Source organism: Vitis riparia, chromosome 14 (genome assembly GCF_004353265.1).
Source record: "Vitis riparia cultivar Riparia Gloire de Montpellier isolate 1030 chromosome 14, EGFV_Vit.rip_1.0, whole genome shotgun sequence".
NCBI lineage: Eukaryota > Viridiplantae > Streptophyta > Magnoliopsida > Vitales > Vitaceae > Vitis > Vitis riparia.
The window spans coordinates 9,608,103-9,631,260 of record NC_048444.1 but is presented as its reverse complement, the minus strand read 5'-3'; the positions used below and the strand labels follow the sequence as shown (position 1 = coordinate 9,631,260).

The following is a 23,158-nucleotide window of genomic DNA, read 5'->3' as shown; positions in this document are numbered from 1 at the left end:
ACTAATTGGGCTAAGAGGTCACCATGCACTCAGCCGCCTGCACCACCAACACAGTTCACCTATCCAACACGAGGATTGCGGATCGACCTTGAAAATAATAGCCTCCTCTCCAACCAAGGGAAAGGAGATTTACTTACATATAAGAAATCCAAAACCCTCTCGTATCTTTAAAGGATAGAGTCCAATAGCCTTATCACATACACAGTGCCCATCACTCCAGGCCAAGACCCCCATCCCGGCTACACGGTCCTATTGAAGTAGAACAAATTGCATCTCTGTGCCCCATGTTAGTGTTGCTGCTCCTGTGTCCTTCCACTACCCCCTGATGCTCATAATATTTCATGCCAGAATAGGCAGCACATGTGCTGATGCTTACAAAGGCACAGGCAAAATGTCTGAATATGCCTACTAGTCCTTTTCTTTGGTTGCTGACTGGTCCAGGTTTGACATGCAAACAAATTACAATGGGTGGACCGTGGGTGGTCAATGTTTTCTTGGTTCATCACACAGGTGGTCTGTGTCCCCCCTGTTCTACGTTTTCTGGGTTCATGCTCTTCTGTGTCCTCAAGGAAGAAAGAACAAACACACTGTACTTTGGTACTCATTTCAAACTATTACGTGATCAATAACAAATTTGAACCAAGTTTTTCCCGAGATTCAATCCATTCAGCTTAAGATATTAGAGATTCAATCCATTCAGTTTAAGATATTAGGTAGTGGGATACACACACACAACAAAAAATAAAATAAAAAAATAAAAATCTCAAAAACATGGATGAGATACCGAGACATGAAGAAAAAGTTTAATGACTTTTTTATATGTCCGTTACATCGAGTTACATCGACCTTAAGATGTTAGGTAATGAGATAAAGGCAAAAAAAAAAATTTGAGATAACGAGGTTGATGACTCCATGCGTCAGGCTTATGTTTACTAGCTTTCTTTTGCATAAGATATTAATGTGGCAACCTAATTAAAGATGATGGAGACCTTTTCAAAACATAATCTTTGAAAATTTGGAAGGATGGATACTGAGGATACTGAAAGGATCTTCTCTCCATGGGTCAAACAGAACACTTAAGCATTTTGGCTATCATAATCATTATGTGGATGCTGTCCATTTAGTTTTTATTTTTCTTGCCCATTAGAGTGCACTTTGAGATCTTCTATTATCCTAGAGGAGCGAGTAGTTCCTTTCATATCTTAATGCCTTCTAACTTAAAATGTTTCCAACTTTCTTAGATATTCCTCTCAAAATCAACAAATTTTCTAGTATTTTCAAAATAATTTAGAAATTAAAAGGTTCATCAAAGTTTTAAAAGATTGACAACTTTAACCAAAAATCACCCATTACCTTTTTTACTTTTTTTTTTATTCCAATTTCACGAATAATATGGGTCATCTGCACTTAATTATTTGGCAATTGGTATATCAAGATGACCATCAACCGGATTAAGGTATTGTTTGAGATAGCTTCTTATTTTTTGTGTTGACCAAAAATGGAAATTGAACTTGAAGTTGAAGCTGATGAAAATGAAGTCAAAGTTTTAAAGGATAATATTAGTATTGTAAAATTTTTATTGAGTATAAAAGATCAATTATATATATATATATTAAGTTTTTGGCAAAATATTCTTAATCGTCATCGGTTTGAAATTATATAAAATATTTAAAAGGAAGGTAAGTGAAAATAATAAATAAAAATATTATGAGAGATATTTAAATGAAATTTCAAATAAATAGTAATACGAAAAAACCCTGAATATGTTAAAGAGAGTTTTATAATAAACAATATTAAATAATTTAAAATATGAACTATTAAATAATCGAAAAAATTGGATTAGGGTTATAGCCGCCCAACTCCACTGAAGCCCATTCTTGTTTCTTGTATTTGGTTTCCTTTAATTTTGTTTTCTTTTTTTTTTTTTTTCTTTTTTAATGAAGTAGTGGACTATCCTTCTGAATTCAAACACTATGCTGAGTCTAAACCTAGTCATCCCTCACATGGGAAAATCAACACAAACATAAGAGCAACGGAAGTGATCTTCCACATCTTCCTAAAAAGACAGATTCTAACTGCACCCTAGCTATGGCTCATAAATTAACTTTCTAAAGAATTTGTGAGAGAGAGGAGTACTTTCCTCTTATTTTAATATAATGGTTGCACGAGCGCATCACTTTAGAGTCTAAGGAATAATGGGGTGCCACTTCCACCCTCCGTTTAACACATACAAGGACAATGACAAGATGGCATAGCGTATCAACATTTATCACTCATGCACATTCATTTTTTTTTTTTTTTTTTCCTTCTTCTTTTTCCTTTTTAAATCCATTATATAAATGATATACAAGCACTGTTGGTGGGGTGTAATACTTTTAATTGAAAAATCTCTTGTTGATTAACATCAAATATAATAGTATATTCGTGAAGGTGGTGGAGGAGATGAAGGTGGTGGAGATGATAATGGTGGTGGAGGAGATGTTATTTATTTATTTATTAAGACCAACCCTAGATAAATAAATACTAAGATTTGATGTTATAGCTAAAAAGGTTACTATTCCGTGTTTGACTCTCCCCTACCACTTTAACACCACTAAAATTCGCTCGTGCCAAAAGAAAAATAAGGTAGGTAGAAGTTTGGGGGTCTAATCATTAAGTCATAAGATAATCTCTTTTATTTGTGTGCACCAAAATTGTTGTTAATTATTTCAACCCCTCCATTTTCATATTCCCACAAGCATCAACCCAACCCCATCAATTAATTAAGATAGTTATAAAAATAATAAGATCCGTTTTATCATATTTTCTAAAGTTTATTTTTTTTAATTATTTTGAAGTTAAATTTTTTTAAAAAAATTTTGTAAAAAATGATTAAATAAGTTTATATTTTTCTTTTATTTTAAAAAATTGATGATTCTTCAAAAATTATTCTTTGTTTCATTTTATTTTTTATTTTTTAAAAATTGAAATAAAAAAATAGAAATGTGTTTCTAAATTATATGACCAAACAACTCATAATGTCTAAAATTTAAATTCTCTAAGATTATGCTTGATTCCTGAAAAATATTAAGGAAAAAAAATATAAAGGAAAATGATTTTTTTATATTTGGTTGTTTTATGAAAAATATCAAAGAAAATCAAATATAATTAAAATTAATTAAAAACTTATGTATTTTTAAATTATTTAATATTTATATTGATGAGTTAAAATAAATAAAATGAGTTTGAAGTAACAAAAAAAAATAATATATCAACTTTTAACTTATTTTTTTTTTATTTTCCTTCTATTTTTCCTTTATATTTTCTTTACCTCATATTTTCCTTCAAATTTTCTAGGAACCAAACATATAAAAAAATGATAATTGTCTTTTGGATCTAGTTGGATCCAAAAATTAAGATTTGGTCCATAAAAGTTGCATAATTGATGAAAATGATCTAAAATATGAAGAGATCAATATACCATTCAAAACTATTTTATACCATAATGTTTGAAAAACTTTTTTATCTTAATTTTTTTTAATAATTATTCTGAAAATTTATTATGTTTAGAAAACTATTTTTTTTTTAAATATATTGTAAAATATATCATTTAAAAAAAACAATTTTGACATATTTTTAGTTATTTTTTATATACACAATTTTAAAAATATATATTTTCCAAGATGTTTGATTTTTAAATAATAATAATTTATTTTTATTTTTTTGGAAAATGATGTATTTTTTTTTTCCAAATCACTAAATTATATTAAATTTTATTGAGGTTTGCAAAATGAATAAAATTTAAATTAATATTTTTCTACTTTTTTTTTATAGTTATTTTTGGAAAGATAAAAGCTTCGTATCATTCTTCTCAATTTTCCTACTTTTTCTAGGTCTTGGGCTTAAATAGTGAACTTATATGGACCAAAACTTAATTTTTGAACCCAACTAAGTTCAAAACATAATTACCCCTATAAAAAAAAGGAAAAAAAAAAAAAAAAAAAAAGATGATTTCAATAAGATTATCGAATTAGGATTTGACTATGTTGGACATTACAACTTCACACGCCTTTATACTAGCATTCAAAGAAGGACATCAAATTCATAAGTTGGAGGTCGACACAAATTAATGTTTTGAAAATGAGAAGAAATATGCTAAGACTAGTAATTATTATGATGGTACACTATTTAGGGTTGAAAAATAGATTGAGATAGGTGAACCTTTTTCAAACTTATGGTCCACGGTAGGTCGCAAGTACTTGACACCGACACTGATACGCCTAGTGCTCTCCACAGGTTTCAAACATTTTTTGCTAAATACATTTCCCAGTTGAAAATTAAAAATAAAAATAAAAAATCATGATTTATGTTAGTTAGTACGTCACACTGAGGACTGTAAGGTGATTAATCAGTCTAAAAGCATCTGATTGGCCATGCAAACTACCTTAACAAAATTAATGTCAATTGTATTTTATATATATATATATATATATACAGAATACAGTTTATTTTCCTAGGTTTCGATGGTATGTAGAACCCAAAAGAGTAAATTTGTCGGCAAGGGGCCTTCCCTGTTGTACTCTCATTTGACCCTACGCCCACCGCCGCCGTCGTCTGTTTCTAGCTCTTCTTTTCAAATTCCAGGGCTCTTCCTTTCATACCTTTAGTTTCTTGATGTGTATGATCGCATTTGTCCTATGGTTGGCAAGTTTAGCATCATTCCACGTTGGTTAGATCACAATTGTCCTTTTGGTGGGTGAGTTTCTACTGATTTCCTTGAATATCTGGAAGAACCTTACACTCGTTTACATGATTTCAACTCTTGTTTTGTCAAGGTCGGCTGAAAGGTGGTTAGTAGTGGAATATGAGTAGGGATGTTAATGGGTTTGATCTTTTTTTTTAGCTTATCTGTCATAAGTCTTATCTGTCTTAAGACGGGTTCATGATAAAAATATATATGTTAGGGAAAGGTTTGAAGATTTTTTAATTCCAATTTGAAGTGGGTTTGAGTATTAGTTTGTCCCAACCCCTTTATATATATAATTAAATAAAAAAATTATTTTAATTTTTATAAAATAAATTATAAAAATTTATAATATTTATAAATTACATTTTATTTGTAATATAATTAATTTTTTAAAATAAAAATTTCAATGGAATAAGGGCAAACTGTTCGAGAAATTGCCTTGTTTATTTATTTTTGAATGAAAATGAGAATATATTTTAAAAAAAAAATATGGGATATAAAAGTGAGCCATCCTAAACCCGACAGTGACACCATGGCAATCTTTGAATACACATCTTCAAATAAATTAGGTCATGGAATAATCTCAATTTATATTTTTCTTTTCTTCCTCTTCCTTATAATTAATTCAATAGTTTAAATTGTTGGGCAATGGATCGACAATACGTAGGCTCATACGCAGAAAACAGGTATATTGTTCATATATTTATGGGCGAAATGTAGTGTGGTTGGGGTAACAGAGAAAAAGAAAAGTATATAATAGTAGATGAAAAATGAGGAAAGATCATATGAAGATGTGATACTTTGAACCAGACCCAGATCTTATGATTGGAGAGTGATTTGGAGGGTACAGTAAAGAACGGTGGCGCAGGAATTTCTCGTACCAAGTGTATAGGCAGTAGTGACAGAGAAGAAAAATGAATAAATAATGGGATTGAAACAAAAAAATGAGGAAAATTGGTAAGTGGGAAGAGCAGGATCACAGACTGGGAAAACCAGAAGATGACGGAAGCATCACTTGTACTAAAAAATAAGGAGGGAAAAAGACAGAAAGAAAAGAAAAAGGAAAGAGGGCTTGCCCAGTTGGCTATATAGTTTTTCAAATTCAAAGTCATGGAAGGAAGGATCAGACCATCAAATATTAATTGTAAGTGTTGTGAGAATCAAAACTAAACAACAATAAACACTTTCTTAACCCCATCACTTTGTGTTGTCTGCTTTGATTAATTAATCTTTTCTTCTCCAGAGAGGTGAGGTTCTGAATTTCTTTAAGCTAATCAATGGTAGCTCACGGATGATAACACAAAAAGCTAAAGAGGAAAAAGTCAGTCTGGGGTTTTCTCATTGTATTATATCGTTGGTTTTTCTTTAATGCTTACAAGAGTCACCTCACCACAAGTAGCATAACAAAAGGAGTATTATTCTTGGCTCCATGAATGGCTTAATATAAAAAAAAGGGAAAATCCAGACTGCAACCTAATGCAGTGTCCTGAATTGATCCTGATCATGGTTTCAAGGGCTTCAAACAGATTTGAACTCCATATTTGGGCTTTATGGTGAGGATGATGACGGGGGCATGCCGGTAATTCTGTGAGATTGTAAAGCTAAACCGGGAGACTAGCATGGCTAGAATGATCTTAGCTTCCATCATGGCAAAGGACTGGCCAACGCAATTCCGGGGGCCAGCAGCAAAGGGGATGAAATGGCGACCTGGGGCAAACATCTTTCCGGCAAACCGGTCTGGATTGAACTCATTTGCGTCTTTACCCCATAATTCCTCGCTGTGGTGGATTGCCAGCACTGGGATCCATATGGAGAGTCCCTTTGGGATGTGGAGGTCCCCTAGTTTGATGTCTTCGAAGGCCATCCGTGGTAGGACGGTGGCCGGTGGGTACAGCCGCATTGATTCATTGATTACCATGTTTAGCTGCACCAGGGAAATAAAAGGCCTCGTGTGAGCTCTTCTCTTGTTTTTTAAATGAAAATTTTTCAACAGGGGAGGGACATTTTTGTACAACAAAAATACTGTATCTAAAGGAGAAATCAGCCTCGGTTCATGCTTTTTTCAAAATTTAGGAACACCGATATGGCCAATACAGATAGTGAGTAGAATTTGGTATGCATATATATATATATATATATGTTGCCAAGCACCCTGCCCTTTGGTAGGAGGCAAGAGAAATAAAAAATAGAAAAAACAGAAACAGAAACGGAAACAGAGAGAAGAGGAAGCTTGATGAATTGCATACCAAGGTGAGCTTGGAAAGATGATCAACAGAGGGAGTTTCACCATTGCAGACCTCGGCCACCTGGGCGCGAACCTTGTCTTGCCAAGTGGGGTTGCTAGCAAGGAGCATGGAGGTCCAGGTGAGTAGGAGAGCAGTGGTTTCATGGCCGGCAAAGAAGAAGGTTTTGCATTCATCCATGATGAGTTGGAGGTTTAGGCTGAACCCACTCCCTCTCTTCTTCTGCATCTCATTCAGCAGCAAGCCCAGTAAATCATTTCCGTAAGAACTGCTCCTGCCAATCTCTACACAGTCCTTTCGGCTCTGTATGATCTCCATCAACAGTCTCTCCACCTCCGTCTTCAGCGCTTTAATCTCTCTGTTGTATTTACTAGGAAAATACCTGTAAAAAAAAAAATTAGATTCTTTCAATTTCAGAATGAAATCATCATTCATTACTGAACAAGAGTTCCCCACACGGGAACCGTACAAATGAGGTAGTTGAAAGCCGAATCAGTGGTCAATTCAAAGGAAAGAAGACGACCCTGACAGCGATAGACAAGACTTCAAAATTAAGAAGGACAATGAAGCTTAAAGGAAAAGAAGGAATCAATTAAAGGGAAAAACCAGAAGATAGAATCTAAAGAACATAGATTTGGCATGGGAAAAATGCGACTCACCGACTCCCAGGAAGGCAGAAGTGCTTGCTGGCTTGAGCACAAAGATTTTGCAACTCAGTGAGAAGATGGAATATTTGCTTTCCCTTCTCATAGCTGCTATCAAATTCTGTCTTGGAAATGATATCAGCGGTGAGACGAGTCATGTATTCGCCAATCTCGAACTCGGTCTGCCCAGATTCTACTGCATTTTGGAGTGATTGGAGCATCTGGGTAGTGCATTCCATCATGTACCCCGCATACCCCTGCCCATAATTTAAAGCCAACCATTTATAATATTATTTTTACAGAAGCAAATGAAACATCAAAAGCTTTCATCACATCAATCTCATCACACCTTCAGCTTGTCCCCCATAAACGCCGGAGCCACGATGTGGCGCTGGTGGTACCAGTCGTCCCCGTTCGCCATCAGCAGCCCACGCCCGATGAAATGCTTCGACCCCTGCTGCTGCAGCCATGACTTCCCAGAGATCATGTTGTACTTTGTCAGCAGCTCTTTGATCAATTCAGTCTCCGTCAAGCACATCCGTGGCTCTGGCCCATTCCAGTATATGAACCTCTTCCCTGCAAATCCCATCAGCCAACCCCCTTTAAGTAAACAAAAGTTTATAGGCTTTGAGCATCGGAGCTAGGAAAGAAGAAAGAGGAAGAGATTAGTACCGTATTGCTTGGACCAGGCCACGAAATGCGGCAAAAGGCGGCCCACGGTGTCATGGCTAATGGAGTCCATATCTGTGGAGGTTGATTTGGAGACGAGAGCTGCCATGTCCATGATGTTTCCAACTAGAAAGCGTGGTTTGGGGCCACGCACTCCTTGCTTTTCCATTATTTTCTTGATTCTTCTAGGAGTTAGCCAGTAACAGGAGATGGTATTGTAGGCAGCCCTCAGCAACACAGTCCCCAAGACTATTAACAGAGTCAACAATAAAATGCCCATTCTCTCTCTCTCTCTCTCTCTCTCTCTCTCTCTCTCTCTCTCTCTCTCTCTCTCTCTCCCCCCTCTGAAATATGACTTGAACTCCCCTGGTGCCTCCAATTTATAGCCTCCCCATTCTTAAAAAGTTCTAGAAAAGAAATGTGAAAATCAATATGAAATCTCCTCTTTCTTAAACTTAAAGCAAAAAAATTCATGTTTTTTCTCTCCCTTTTTCTTTTTTCCTTTTTATCATTATTATCATTACTTTTTCTTTCCTTCATTTTATGGAGGCAAAGACAATTCCCCCCTCACTCTTTATTATTTCTTTTATGGAATATGTAAATTTATCTATTTTGTACATGGTGCAAACATGCAGAGATCCTTCCTCTTGAATCCATTTCTATAAACTATAATAATTTCCAATTTGACAGAGGAGTCAATCAAATCAAATATTTTGTTTTCTCGAAAAGAGGTGGTGGCAATAAATACAGTGCCCCTTTTGAAGTCCACCAGAGACGCAGGGGAGGAACTTTTTAACGCCTAAGATGGCATACCCGGCCTCTTGCCATACCTATTAACCGTTGACCTTGCCTTTAATTACTTGGGAAATTGCCTTGGCAATTAAATTATTATTATTTTATTTTATGGTTGAGAATCTCTTTTTCTTTTTATTTTTTATTTTTTATTTTATTTTTATTTTTACCATTCAAAAATTTTCTGAATTGTGTATTTGATCGTGACATCCCGAATAAGAGGGTGTTTATTTATTTTTAACTTTTTGTCTAAAACAATTTGTTTTTAAACTTTAAATTACTTGTTTTTCGATTTTTTTTATTACTTATTATAAATTTTTGGTTAAATGAAAAAATTCAAAATATTTAACTTTTTTAAAATAGAAAAAATAACATGTTAATTTTTTTATTATTATTTTTCAATATTTAATAAAAATAAAATATTACAAAAACAAATTATGTAAATACTTATTATTATTTAGTACTATTCAATTTTAAATTCTATTTAGAATTAAGTAGAAAAACAAATACTATTAAGTATTGGATTCAAAACCGATAATATTTATATAAGATTTTCTTGTCTTTTATTATAATTTTTTTTAATGGTGATGGGTGTTTATTTTATTATCAGATGCTTCGTGATTTGATAACAAGTATATATATATATATATTTGGTGTTGAAAGATAAAAATGGAAAGCTAGCATGCTAGTCTATAGAAAGAATAATGGACCCAATACTGATTTATTTTATATAATAAGCCAATGGGCCATATTTTATGCATTGCCTTGGTCTCTATTGGAATTTTGGAAGGTTCTTTAATGGAAATCCAAACTGGGCTTCTCTATCTTCAATTGAAAAACCCACAATCATGCACTCCCTCACTTTCCATAAATGGGTTTTAAATTTAAATTTTTAATTTTTTTATTTTTCAATTTCCATAAAAATGTTATCATATTTGAGAATGAGAAGTTCATAAATTGCTCAAATTATTTTATAATATTTTATGAAGATAAATAAAATGAAATGGAAACAGTGATGTAGCCAAAAGTGGTAACAACAGAGAATTGAATGCGCAGACAAGACAAGTTACATAGACTAGTAAATTTAGCTGACACTTCTCATATTCAGTCATTTCTCCATTTTTCTCCACTTAGAACCAAGGAGGAAAATGTTGAGATATATCGGCAATATATCGTGTATCGGGAGAGGTCAACACAATATTTTGTGGAGAAAAATCGAATGAGAGAAATTTCTGCAAAAATTGCCAATATAATGAAAAAAATGGCAAAAAATGATGAAAATCGCCGATATTTCGGTCGGTCAACGCGCTACAGTACTCTCAATTTATTATTATTATTTTTTTTTTGTGCTGTTGAAGGGATTCGAACCCCAAACCACATCCGACCACCAGGGCATTTTAAAATTTTAGAGAGCAAATTAAATATAATTATTTTATAATTAAATAAAAAAAAATTCTTTTAATTGATTACCAAAAATATAAAAATTATCATAATAATTTTCTTCATAGTGTTTTCAATATCATTAATGAATTAATTAAATATTAAAAAATTATACATATGTCATAATTTATTTTATATTATTTAATACAATTGAATTAAATGGATCATAATTTTAATATTAATATATATTTTTAAGTTAGACATATTATAATCAAATATCATAATGTTATTATGAAATAATATTTGATATAATTTAATAATAAATGCACACTTATAAAATTCATATTTTTATCGATGCATACAATATTATTATCAAATATGATAAATCATATTATACATATATCAAATTCTTTAATAAAACAATTTTAAAATATCTATTATACTTCTAATTACATTTTTATGAAGTTTTTCTTGTATTTTTATAAATTTTGATCATATTTAAATTTATCGATATTTTTTTCCAAAATATTCGCCGATATATCTCCGATGTATCCGTAAAATCGAAGTACCCATATATCTATGATTACCGATATTTTCATCATTGCTTAGAATTGCCTTTTCCACACTTATCCATCATCTGTCCTAGGCCCCACCTCACAATTTTGATTATCTTATTTTTGTGTTTCTTTTTTAATTAGCTATTAATGTCGGAATATCCTTTTTTTTTCTTTTTCTTTTTTAACGTTTTATGGATCATGAAACTACCAAAAAAGGGGGCAATGAATCCCTCAAGCCATACTTAGATATATTTCCTATTTTTAATTTTTAAAAATATTTTTTTTATATAAAATATAAGAATTTTTATACAACAACTAAATATATATTTTGTGTACATAAAAATATTTTTTAAAATTTTCATTTTTTCACATTTTTATAATTTTAGAAAGAGTTTTAAATATAAATATTTTGAAAAATAAAATATTGAAGTGCAATATAATTTTTATTTTAAATATTAAAAATAATATATATTCTATTTTTTTTTTATTAATTTTATAAACTAATATAAATATAACATAATATATAAATATATTATTATCATATGAATAAGATATGTAAAAATATCATATTTCATTGAAAATGATATCTTATGATATAAATATCTCATTCAATAAGATATGATATCTTATAATATACATATCCTATCTAATTCTAGTAATAAAATATAACCTTCATTTTTGTGGATATAAATTATTTCTTTGATTGAATGTGATGCAATAAATTCCAAAATTAATCACTTTTCAAAATAAAAGGAAGAGGAGGTGGAATTAGTGGAAATGGGTAATTGGATATTAACATTAAATGTATCATCTAGCAAATAAGAAAATCCATATAGATGTCAAATCTCCATTAAGAAATCCAAGCGTCTTTTGAATTTCTGATTTTATTGGCTTATTTCTGATTTTATTGGCTTATTTTGTGTCTAAATTTGGATTTGATTTTTATTGAGTTCATTCTTTATAATAGGTGCCTAATAAGGATGCAACTTCTTTCTTTTTCCATCTTTAAACCATTCATATTTGATTAACTATGAGCCCTTTGTATAGTTCATATTGACACTAATTTTAATTTTTTTTTAAAACAAATTAATTATATTACAAATAAAAATATGTATAATACAATAAATATATTTTAAAACATGTTAATAAAGAGAAAAATGAAAAAAATATTAAATTAAATTTATTTAATTTATAATACTTGAACAACTTCAACACCTCAGTTTAAAAAACAAACTAAATTCAAACTCATCCTAAATCAATTTATTTTTATCTTTAAGTCTTCCTATTAGGATGGGATGAATACAAAAAAATTATCTTATCACAATTCCCTACTTGGATGAATTCTAAAGGATGAATATTGGTGTACGTATATATTAAAAAAAGAAAAAAGAAAAGAGAATTAATTTAAAAGAATACTTTATGAACATGATATATGAAATAGATCCAAGAATTTTAAAATACAACATTCTTTGTTTTTAGTGTAAAAAGATTGAATACAAATCTTTCATATGAGATTTCCTTTGTTTTTAAAAACTAAAAAGATGGATTACAAATCTTTTATATAAGATTTCCAATGTTGTAGCTGTTTAAGATTTTGTCATAAGATCTTATGTATCTCTCTTATTCACTCTCTCAATCTAACACTATAAAAAAAAATTGATAAAAATAATGAAATCTGGAATTTGTCTGGAGGAGAATGAGAAATGAATAGGTTTAACATTAATCAATGCACCACATGTGCACGAAATGATAAAATATTGTGCATGAATTTATAAAATTTTCTACAAGATTCCCCATGACCTAATTATTTTCTTAAGATCTTGTTGTTGGCATTATTATATTGATCTTCTACTTCTCCAAATTTATTTGACCACAAAATAATAATAAGTCAAGGAAGATCTAAGATTTGTTCAAGTAAAATATATAGCTTCTCACACAAATAGACAACAATGAATAGCTTGATCACTAAGGGATGTCTCACTAATTTTAAAACCCCATGAATTTTCTTTAAAAGCGTCTATAATGGAAGCACTATTAGCAAATGTCACATATAAAATTTCTTTAACTAAAATCACTCTCAAATTAATCCCAAGCTATTCTTGTTGTGGAACAACTTATTGAGACATGTTTTTTAGCTTTTGAGTAGCTTAGAATCAGCAAGACATCCCTTCGAAAAAAAATTTACCAATCAAATGATTATCAGGAATAAATTTTATCCAAGGATCACTTCTAATTATTGTCAAAAATCATTTCAAATGATTCTCTAAATTTTTAAAAATTTGTCAAACATTTCATTTTTATAAAAATAAATAAAAATACTTTCAGTATAAATAAGCACTTTTGGTCCCTTTTAAAATCATTTTGAAGTAGACTCGTAATAAATAAGAATGATTTGGACCTAATGTCCCCATTAACTTAAAAGAGGATGGGTAAATATATTATGAAAATGAATAAAAATGTTAACTAAAATCTATGTCTTTGGTTAAGATATTCCATTAAAAAGAAAAAAATCTATTGAAAAATCCTTATGATAAATATGAAGAAAAATTAGATATATTTAGAATATCATGTAAAAATTCATGATGAAAAATCCTCACAAAAGAGTTTATTAGAAATTTGGGCATAGTTGAGTATATTGGGAAAACAAAATATAAGTGCATTTTTGTAATTTAACTAATAAACAATTGTTAGGTTTGAACTCATGAATTCCAAAATCTTGAACTTCTAATGTCTATGACTAAAATAAGGATGAAAAATAAAAATAAAATAAAATACCAATTTAACCCAAAACTTTTTCAAACAGGTAATAGAAAAGATACATGCTAAAACCCTAATAATATCAATTTTTAAAATTTTAACCAATTAAGGTGTGGTTTTAATTTTCTTTTTGTTTTTTATTCTTTTTTAAATGACAATAACTTCTGTATAAAATATAGTAACTCTTTAAAACTTCTCTTAAAAGAGATGGTTTTTAGTAACAGTTTAAAAAATTAAGGTATTAAAATGATTTTACTATTTCAAATTTTAAAAATTTTGAAAGTAATTTTTGAGAACATAAAGTATAAATTCATTTATTATATTTTATTTATAATTTATTATTATTTATAATTTTTAAAAATATATAATACAAATATATCCAAACAATAACTGTATTTCTAGGTCAAACATTTAATTTAATAAGTTGTACTCCAACTAATTTGGATTAAAAATTTGTTTCTTATTGAGTTGAGTAGAAGCCATGATATACTAGTATCAATGGGGCTAGTTGCTTCTTTCCCTAGGTAGTGGGATTCTTTGCCAACAAAAGCATTACTTAGTAAATTAAGAAATTAATATTTTGGAAGATTGGCTGGTTTGAAACTCAAAATATATTGAAAGGTTCTGCACATTGCCTATGACCATTGGAGTTGACTTTGATTTTGGTTTTGAAATTCATTAATCCACTAATTTATATGGCCACATGTGATATCACTGAGCTCTTACATGCCCTTTTTCTCTATTGCCTTTTATCTCTTAAATCATGCCTCCACCTTTTAATTGTTTCCACCCAAATCACCTTCAAGGCTAATGAGGATAGGGTTATGCTTATCTCTATTCCAATGCCTGCAATTTTCCTCCTTCCAATTCAATTAAACATTCCCCTTATCCCTAAAACTAACCTTTTCTCCTCTATTTTCCAAGTTCACACAAAAATAATGTATAAAAGTCATATCACCATTATTATTAAGACATTAGAATTATCAGTTTTCTTGTATTATTATGTGACCACATGACATTACTTGTAGGCCATCTAAATATGATAAATTTTCCATTAAACTTATGTATACAATATAATCTTTAAAAAGCGTGAAAACTCTTTAATAATAAGAAATGTAGACAAAAATACATTACGGAGATGCTTAATAGAAACAATTTCATTTTGAATTCTCTTCTTTTATAGTCAAACACTTAATATCAATAATTTGATCATCTTACTTTTATTATTTTTGGCTAATCACGAAACCAATATTCTAATAATTTGACCAACAAAAATTTGTTGATCACAAGTACTCATTAGTTGAACCATAATGTCAAAATGACATCCTAAATGTAGAATATACCTATGTATGTAAACTTAGATCAATCAACAAATAGGTAGAAAAGTAAAGGTACTTTTCTAATTTTCACTATATATATAGCTGATACTATGATGTGTTGATCTCATTACAATAAATACCAATTTTTGTCATAAATTTTTTGCCACAAACTATATTTCATGGTAAAATGCTACTTTTGGCTATGAAATTCACTTGTTGTCTTCGATAATATGGTGAGAATTATTTTTATGCAAGTTGTCTTTCTACCATACTGAAATGTACTTTTCGTCGTACAATTCAAACTTAAATATAAATTTTTCTTTTTACCATGAATATATTTGTGATTAAAGTAACTTTTTGATGTAAAGCTATGGTTAAAAGTGAAATTTTGTCATTAATTCAAATATGACAATTATATGCTAGTTTACTTGTCATAAAACTCATATATTATTCGTGGAAGTAATATTCTACTAAAAATATTTTTGTAGCAAAAATAATAATATGAAAAATTTTACATTTGCTACAAATTCAAGGAAATATATATATATATATATAGTAAATTTTACACCGATATAGCCATCTTCAGTGAAATTTCCTTTTGTTTTTATCTTGTGTGTTTTGTGATCTTTAACTCTTGTAGAAATCTTCAACCCAAGCTTTGATACCAGTTCTTATGTCAACAAAAGCTTTGATGCCAACAATATTAGTTCAAGAACACAAAGATAAAACAATCACACATACGGTACACGAGGTTTTAACTTGATTCAGTCAACCATGCCTACGTCCACGGATGAGAGATAATGATTCCACTATACAATAGAGAATATTACAGAGGACAAAACCATATACAACTATTGGATTCCCGAAACATCTCATGTTTCCCCACTCCTTGTATCCATACCTTACTACGAACCCTCTCGCTCCACCAGGTACCTCCCGTTCTTTCTCACATCTCTATCCACCTCGTATAGTCTCTACAAGTCCATCTCCATCTCATGACTTTTTCCCCTCATGACTTAGAATATTTATAAAGATATTTCCAACAACCTTCCTTATTCTATAAGGAAGTCTAATATTACAATAATATTCTATATAATATTCTTTACAAAAAAAGAATTTATACTAATTAGGAATTTGGGACACTTCCTAACAATCACTATCAATGAAGTTCATTTCAACTTCCTTTCATTTTATTGATGCTTGGTAAAGGTCGACCAAATGTTTGGGCGTACTATAGGTACGCGACCAATGCCCTTTCATACCACATCTATAACACTTATTCTCATGGTTCTTAGGAGATTTATCTTGTAAACACTTCCCATTTTCTTGTTTTACCTGAGTATTATTCCACTTCTGGTGGTGCAATGAGACTTTCCTTTTCTGAGAATTTGGTGAATTATTACTATAAGAATTATGGTATCGGGGATTTCTTCCACGACCATGTCATCGTCATCGTCCACGAGTTTGGGACAATATTGCATTCACTTTAGGGAATGATTCAAATCTAGTTAGACGACACTAGTGATTTCTCATCAAAAGCTCATTTTTGTTAAACCTTCATGGAGATGATAACGAAGGAAAATCAGTGTTTTTGCGCGATCCTATAGGGATGCTTGATTTCCTTCTTCGATCATAGCTCCAAGACTCATTGACAATTTTGTTTTGAATAACTTCTAGTTATACAAGAGAATTAGAAATTGTATGCATAACTTCTGGCTATGAAACAATTGTTAATAAAAATTGTTTTCCATAATTCCTGTTGTGAAAAATAAATGAGTATGAAATGAAAATTAAATCCAATATTTTTCATAACTTTGGGTTATGATTATTTTGTCAAAACAAGAAAATATTCAAATTTGTACATAGCTTCAAGCTAAGAACTATTTATGTATAACTTCTAGTTACACAATATAATTAAAAATAAATTAAAGAAATTAAAAGTTAATATCTTTCATAGCTTCAAACCATGATTATTTTGTCAGAATAAGAAAATATTTAAATTTGTACATAGCTTCAGGTTATGAATTGTTTTTTTTATATAAATTTGTATATAGCTTCAGGCTATGAACTATTCATTGGGTAGATTTGTGCATAGCTTCGGGTTATGAACTTTCATTATGTAGATTTGTACATAACTTTAGACTATGAACATTTATTTATTTATTTATTTATTTTATAGCTTCTGGCTATAATATTGTTTGGTATAACTTCTAGTTATACCGTATAATTAAAAATAAATAATTAAGGATCATATACATAACTTCTGGTCATGTATTTGTAATTTTATAATTTTCCATATAACTTTTGGTTATAGGGATTGCACATATTTTTCATAACTTCTGGTTATAAATTTACCCTATAATTTATAATTTATGATTATAAGGATTGTACATATTTTTCATAACTTTTGGTTATGAATTTACCCTATAATTTATAATTTATGATTATAGGGATTATACATATTTTTCATAACTTCTAATTATGAATGTACTCTATAATTTATAATTTATTTCATAACTTTTGGTTATAGGGATTATACATATTTATGTATTTAAATAAAATATATGAAAATAGAGATCAAAAGGTAATAAAATAGAAAATCATGATATAAGTTTATCAGATACCTTTTTATGAGAAAGAAGAGAGAAAGTCTTTCTATTTCTCTGAAGGGAAAAACATCTTTCTATTTCTCTAAAGAGAATAACGTCCTTCTTATTTCTTTTGTAGAGACTATTCGTGTTGATAACGTGTTGTAAAATTATAAAGTGGAAGGAAAAGAAAGTAAGAAAGATAAATTAGAATGTAGGAAGAGAATAGAATGCACGAGAAAACTCTCTTGAAATTCATTAGGGGTCTCTAACACAAAATTCAATTTTTGCACATAATATTGTCTTTTGGACACAACATAACAAAAGGTATAAAGAAATATTTTTGTTAGAGTTATTTATTTAGTTACTATTTAGATTTGTTTAGTTACTATTTCTCTTTTTTTTTTTTTAAATTACTATATTACAGTTATTATTTTTCTTTTTTAGGTTTTGTTAGGTCTATTTTAAATCCTTACGGTGTTATACATATTTTAAAGAGAATTTGTAATAAGAAATCCTATATTTTCATTTTTTTCACTTTTTTTTTAAATCTTTTTTGAATTTCAATATGGTATCAAAGTTTGGTTGGGGATGTTAGAGTTATTTATTTAGTTAGTATTTCTCTTTCTTATTAAGTTACCATATTAGAATCATTGTGTTTAGAATTGGGATAATTGTGTTTCAGACTCAATTGGACCCAAAAATTAAGTTTTGATTCGTATAAGTTCACCATTTAAGTCCAAGACTTAGAGAAAATGTGAAAATTAAAAAGAATAATATGAATTTGTTATCTTTTCAGAATGAACCTTTGCTCACTATGAAAAAAAAAGCATTAATTTAAATTTTATTCCTTTTATAAACCTCAATAAAATTTAATATAATTTAGTGGTTTGAAAAAAAATACACTCTTTTTTAAAAAAATAAAAATAAATTATTATTATTATTATTTAAAAATCAAACATCTTGGAAAATATATATATTTAAAATTATGTATATAAAAATTAACTAAAAATATGTCAAATTTAATTTTTTTAAATGATATATTTTTAGAATATATTTTTTTTAAATAATAACTTTTCAGAATGATTATTAAAAAAATTAAGATAAAAAAGTTTATCAAATATAATGATAGAAAATAGTTTTGAATGGTATTCATATTTTATATCCTCCCCATCGATTATGCAACTTATATAGACTAAAACTTAATTTTTGGACCCAACTAGGTCCAAAACATAATTTTCTCTTTAGAATATTCAATCTTTTTTCATCTCCCTAGCCCTGGAAAGTGATCAAGAATGAAGCATCTTATTTCGAATATCAAGCCTAGTAGGTGGTGAATGCTAGAATTCTATTGGATTTTCATGCTTTCTTTCATCTTTTGGTACAAACGCGCGTATCCAATCCGCGCAGTCCCACTACGGTGTTTCTTGCATCCTCCTCCCTTTCATTGCCTCCATTGCTTTCTCATCCAGTTCTTGTAAGGAAGGTTGGTACTATCGTTGCCTTGGTGTTGAGCCTTTGTCTCTTTTCTTTTTGCTTTCTATTCCTGTTTTTTTTCTTTCGCTTTTTTGCGCTTTTTTTTATTTTATTATTATTATTATTCCATTCCATTCGTTAAGAATTGCTGTCTCTTTCGTAATCTTTTGTGACAAGGATTGGAACAACAATGTTGCTCTATAAGCAAAGAAGAATCAAAGCGTTGGAAAAGACAATCGCTTTTTGATCAGTATCAATGTTCTTGGTAGCGTTGGTCTGATTCGGTTCATCGTCAACAAGGACGAGCTCGCCGCCACCGTCATCGACACCACCCTCAAATCTTACGCATGTGAGGGTCGCCTCCCCATTCTAGACTCCAATCTCAACAACTTCCTCTATTGCTCCAATGCCGAATCAGATGCTCTGAATCTGTGGGAGACTATTGGCAGTAATGGTAGTCGGAATGTCATGCTGTGTAAAAAGCCACAACTGCAGAAAGACTATAGAAGTGGGTGTTGAAAGGAGAGCAGGAATGCCCCGGAAGGGAAGTGGGAGTTGGAAGGTTTGGACCAATAAGTCGCTTAATCTTAAGATTTCTTCCCATTAATTTGTATCTAATCGACCAGATGATAATTGTTATTGTTTAGATCTTAATTTGGAGCTCAGTTTCATCTTATTAGGGTAATTTGCATGCCCCTCCTATGAGTTGTTGCGTCTCTCTGTAATTTTAAGGGTTGGTATTAGAGTTTGGTCTAACAGGAGGTCGGGTAATTGAGCCACCTCTCCACATCTTTAATGGGACTTTTAATTTATCATTTCATGGAAAAGAGTTTAATCTCATACACTACTTTCGTATATATTTGATTGTAGAATATTGTAATGGGTGATCAAATTGTTCTTTTATTTCTTTTATTGGATGTGAATTCAAATTTTGCTTATCTCTGTTTATTGGATATGAATCTAAATTTTGTTTGTCTTTATTTGTTGGATATAAGTCCAGATTCTGTTTGTTGGATATGAATATGAAATTTTGTCTGGCTCTATTTATTATATATGAATCAAAATTTTGTTTCTCTTCTTTTATTTATTTTTCTTTTGTGGTTTTGTGTTTTCCTCCGTCTTCCTTGATTTCTCATTCCTTGATAGTTTTGTGTCTACTTCTTCTTCTTCTTCTTTTAATTTTTTTCTTTTTCTTTGATAGTTTTAAGTCTTTTATTACTTCTTCTTTGAGCATATACATTTTTTATTCCTGCTAAGTCTCATAATGTCTCTAAGTCTGCATTTGTTCACATTGATCCTGTCTTAGATGATACAGATTGTTTTCATGCAGATATTGGTACTTTAGTTTTTTATTATCATGCTCCTTCCTCTCCTCCTATTTCTACTCCTAGAAGTTGTTCTTGATCCTCTTTGGTAGCAGGCTATGACGAAGGAACTTTTTATTTTACATAAGACTAATACTTTGTATTTAGTACTTCAATTAAGCGGTACAAAGCTCGATTGGTTGCCAAGAGATTTTTTCAATAGTATGATTGATTGCAAAGTTTTTACCAAATCAAACCCGCTTTTGCATTTTTGATTTTCAATTGGCAAACTCTTGATGTTTTTTGCAATCAAATCGTGAGTTTGTAGGGGATGTTAGAGTTATTTATTTAGCAGTTTTTATAGTTATTATTTAAATTTATTTAATAACTATTTTTCTTTCTTATTTAGTTAGTATATTAGAATTATTATATTTCGAATTAGTCTCTTTCTTTTATAGGTTTTATTAAGTCTATTTTTAAATCCTAATGGTGTTGTACCTATTTTAAAGAGAATTCGTAATAAGAAATCTTTTTTTTTTAATCTTTTTTGGATTTCAACAATTTTCACCTGAGAACCTAAGTTTTACTGGCAAAAGATCACCTTTTATTTTAATATATGTGCTAAATTTTCTGCACCTTTTTGCCATGAAAATCTCACTTCATCTTGATTCTTAAAAATATTAATTCAACTTCCAAGTTAAAATGGGAGACTTTTAGGAATCTAGCTAGGATGTAGTGGAAGTTCTTAATTTAGTTTAACTATAAATTAGAATTAGTCTGAACATGATTAGTTTGATACAAATAGAGATGCCAATGGGATTAGTTCAGAATAGGTCACTCCATCCCAATCCCATCTCATTTATTCAAAATAATTTTCATCTCCAACCTAATAAAAAAATTAAACAGAATGATATAGATTTGCAAATTTCTCATACCAGGTCACCCTATTATGTTTAACTTTTTAATTTTTTTTTTTAAAATAGTTTAAAAATTAATTTATAAATCTTTTAAAACTTATTGAAAATGTATTTTTTATTAACTTATAGATATTAAAAATGGGAAGATAAAAAAATTAAATTAAATTATTTTTAAATTTAATTTTATATGCAATCAAGGTGGGATAAGGCAATATTTGAACTTATCCTAGTTTTTTTTTTAAAAAAAACTCAAACTTGCTCTTAACCCATTTATTTTAATTTCAAACTCATTCCATTAAAAGCGAGGTAGATATAGAAAAACTCATCTCATTGTCATTCCTAGATACAAATATAAATTTGTTATTATATTGATTAATGAGTTGAATAAAATAATTTTACTATTGATACCCAAAGAGCCAAAAGATAAGAGGTGCAAGGCTAGAAGATCAAGGTTAGAATAATATGAATTAGAAAGTTGCAATTTTGTATATAATATCTTGGTTATAATAACTCAATTCAAGCACAACTTTTAAAATTTAGTTCATTCATATGTGGGTCTTGTTAACTTATGAGATCTAGTGAATAATGATTGCAACAAAATGTATAACCTAGAAAAATTCGAGGAACTAGTAAAAAAATATAAAGATTTATTGAGATTTTGGAATATATATATATATATATATTAGAAAACACTCTATGCAACATCCTAATAATAAAAGAATCCATATTTGAGAAAATCTTAAGGACAAAAACAACAAATGAGGCATGGGACAATCTATTAAAAAAATTGTATAAAGATGATGATCATGTCTTCTCACATCAATGACTTTAAATCAATTTGGGATGATGCACACCATTGTGAACTAGATGCAAGCATGTTAATGGTGAGAATTTTGATAATTAAAGAATAATTGAGAAAGTTATATGCCATTAATAAAAATTTCAAATATGTTATTTTAACCATTAAAAAGGAAAAAGATGTGTTCACCTTAATTCACATTTGAAAGTTTTATGAGTTAATTATATTTTCATGAATAATTAATGAATCATAAAATCAATTCTTTTCATTCAAAGCAAGTTTTATAGAGTAAAACATTTATATGAGATCGTGGTGGCCAACAACGTAATAGAGCTCATGGTTATAGTCAATGTAACAATTCAAACAAAATTATCATAATGGGCATAACAATTCAAACAGTAGAAATGAAAATAGTTACGGAACTGTACATTTCAAATAAAATTACATATTAAATGGAACACTACAACTATGAATGCCAAACAAAATTATCAAACAAAATTACAAAATCAACAAATAGAACAGGCAAACACCATTGAGACAAATCCTTGGAATACAACTACATTGACCTCAAAGCACATAAATATTTTGTACCTTGATACAAATTGCAACAACTATAAGTACAAAAAGAAAGAATTATTTTTACAATTAAATGAATCAATCAAATGAGAAGTTAATTTTGAAAGCAAGTCTAAAGTTTTGATCATTAGTAAAGGTAATATTCAAATTTATTCTAATTATCGTATTGATATCAATAAGGTAGATATATATATATTTTATCCTAGATTTTTTTTTTTGAATTTATTAAGAATAGGACAATTAACATAAAGTTACCTATTATTAATATTTATAATAGAATTTTCATTTTTAATAATAAAATAAAAAGATAATTGCAAAGGTATAAATGACAAAGACTAAGATATTTCCTATATTTCTTCGATTAGAAGCTTTGTTGAGTTAATGACAACTAAGAATCAATTTTGGCATCTT

General features: G+C 29.4%; 1 protein-coding gene and 1 pseudogene across 1 annotated transcript; one reads left to right on the top strand and one right to left on the bottom strand.

Annotated features, from left to right (window-relative positions):
• Nucleotides 1–6,034: 6,034 nt before the first annotated feature.
• LOC117929774 (cytokinin hydroxylase) lies at nucleotides 6,035–8,596 on the bottom strand. The gene is made up of 5 exons (XM_034850176.1): nucleotides 8,286–8,596; nucleotides 7,963–8,189; nucleotides 7,629–7,870; nucleotides 6,973–7,351; nucleotides 6,035–6,650 (listed from the first exon to the last, which is right to left on the bottom strand). Exons 1-5 carry the CDS (start codon nucleotides 8,560–8,562, stop codon nucleotides 6,228–6,230), a joined length of 1,548 nt encoding a protein of 515 aa, XP_034706067.1. The 5' UTR covers nucleotides 8,563–8,596; the 3' UTR covers nucleotides 6,035–6,227.
• A 3,192-nt stretch (nucleotides 8,597–11,788) lies between these two features.
• Nucleotides 11,789–19,758, top strand: LOC117930443 (annotated as a pseudogene).
• Nucleotides 19,759–23,158: the final 3,400 nt, after the last annotated feature.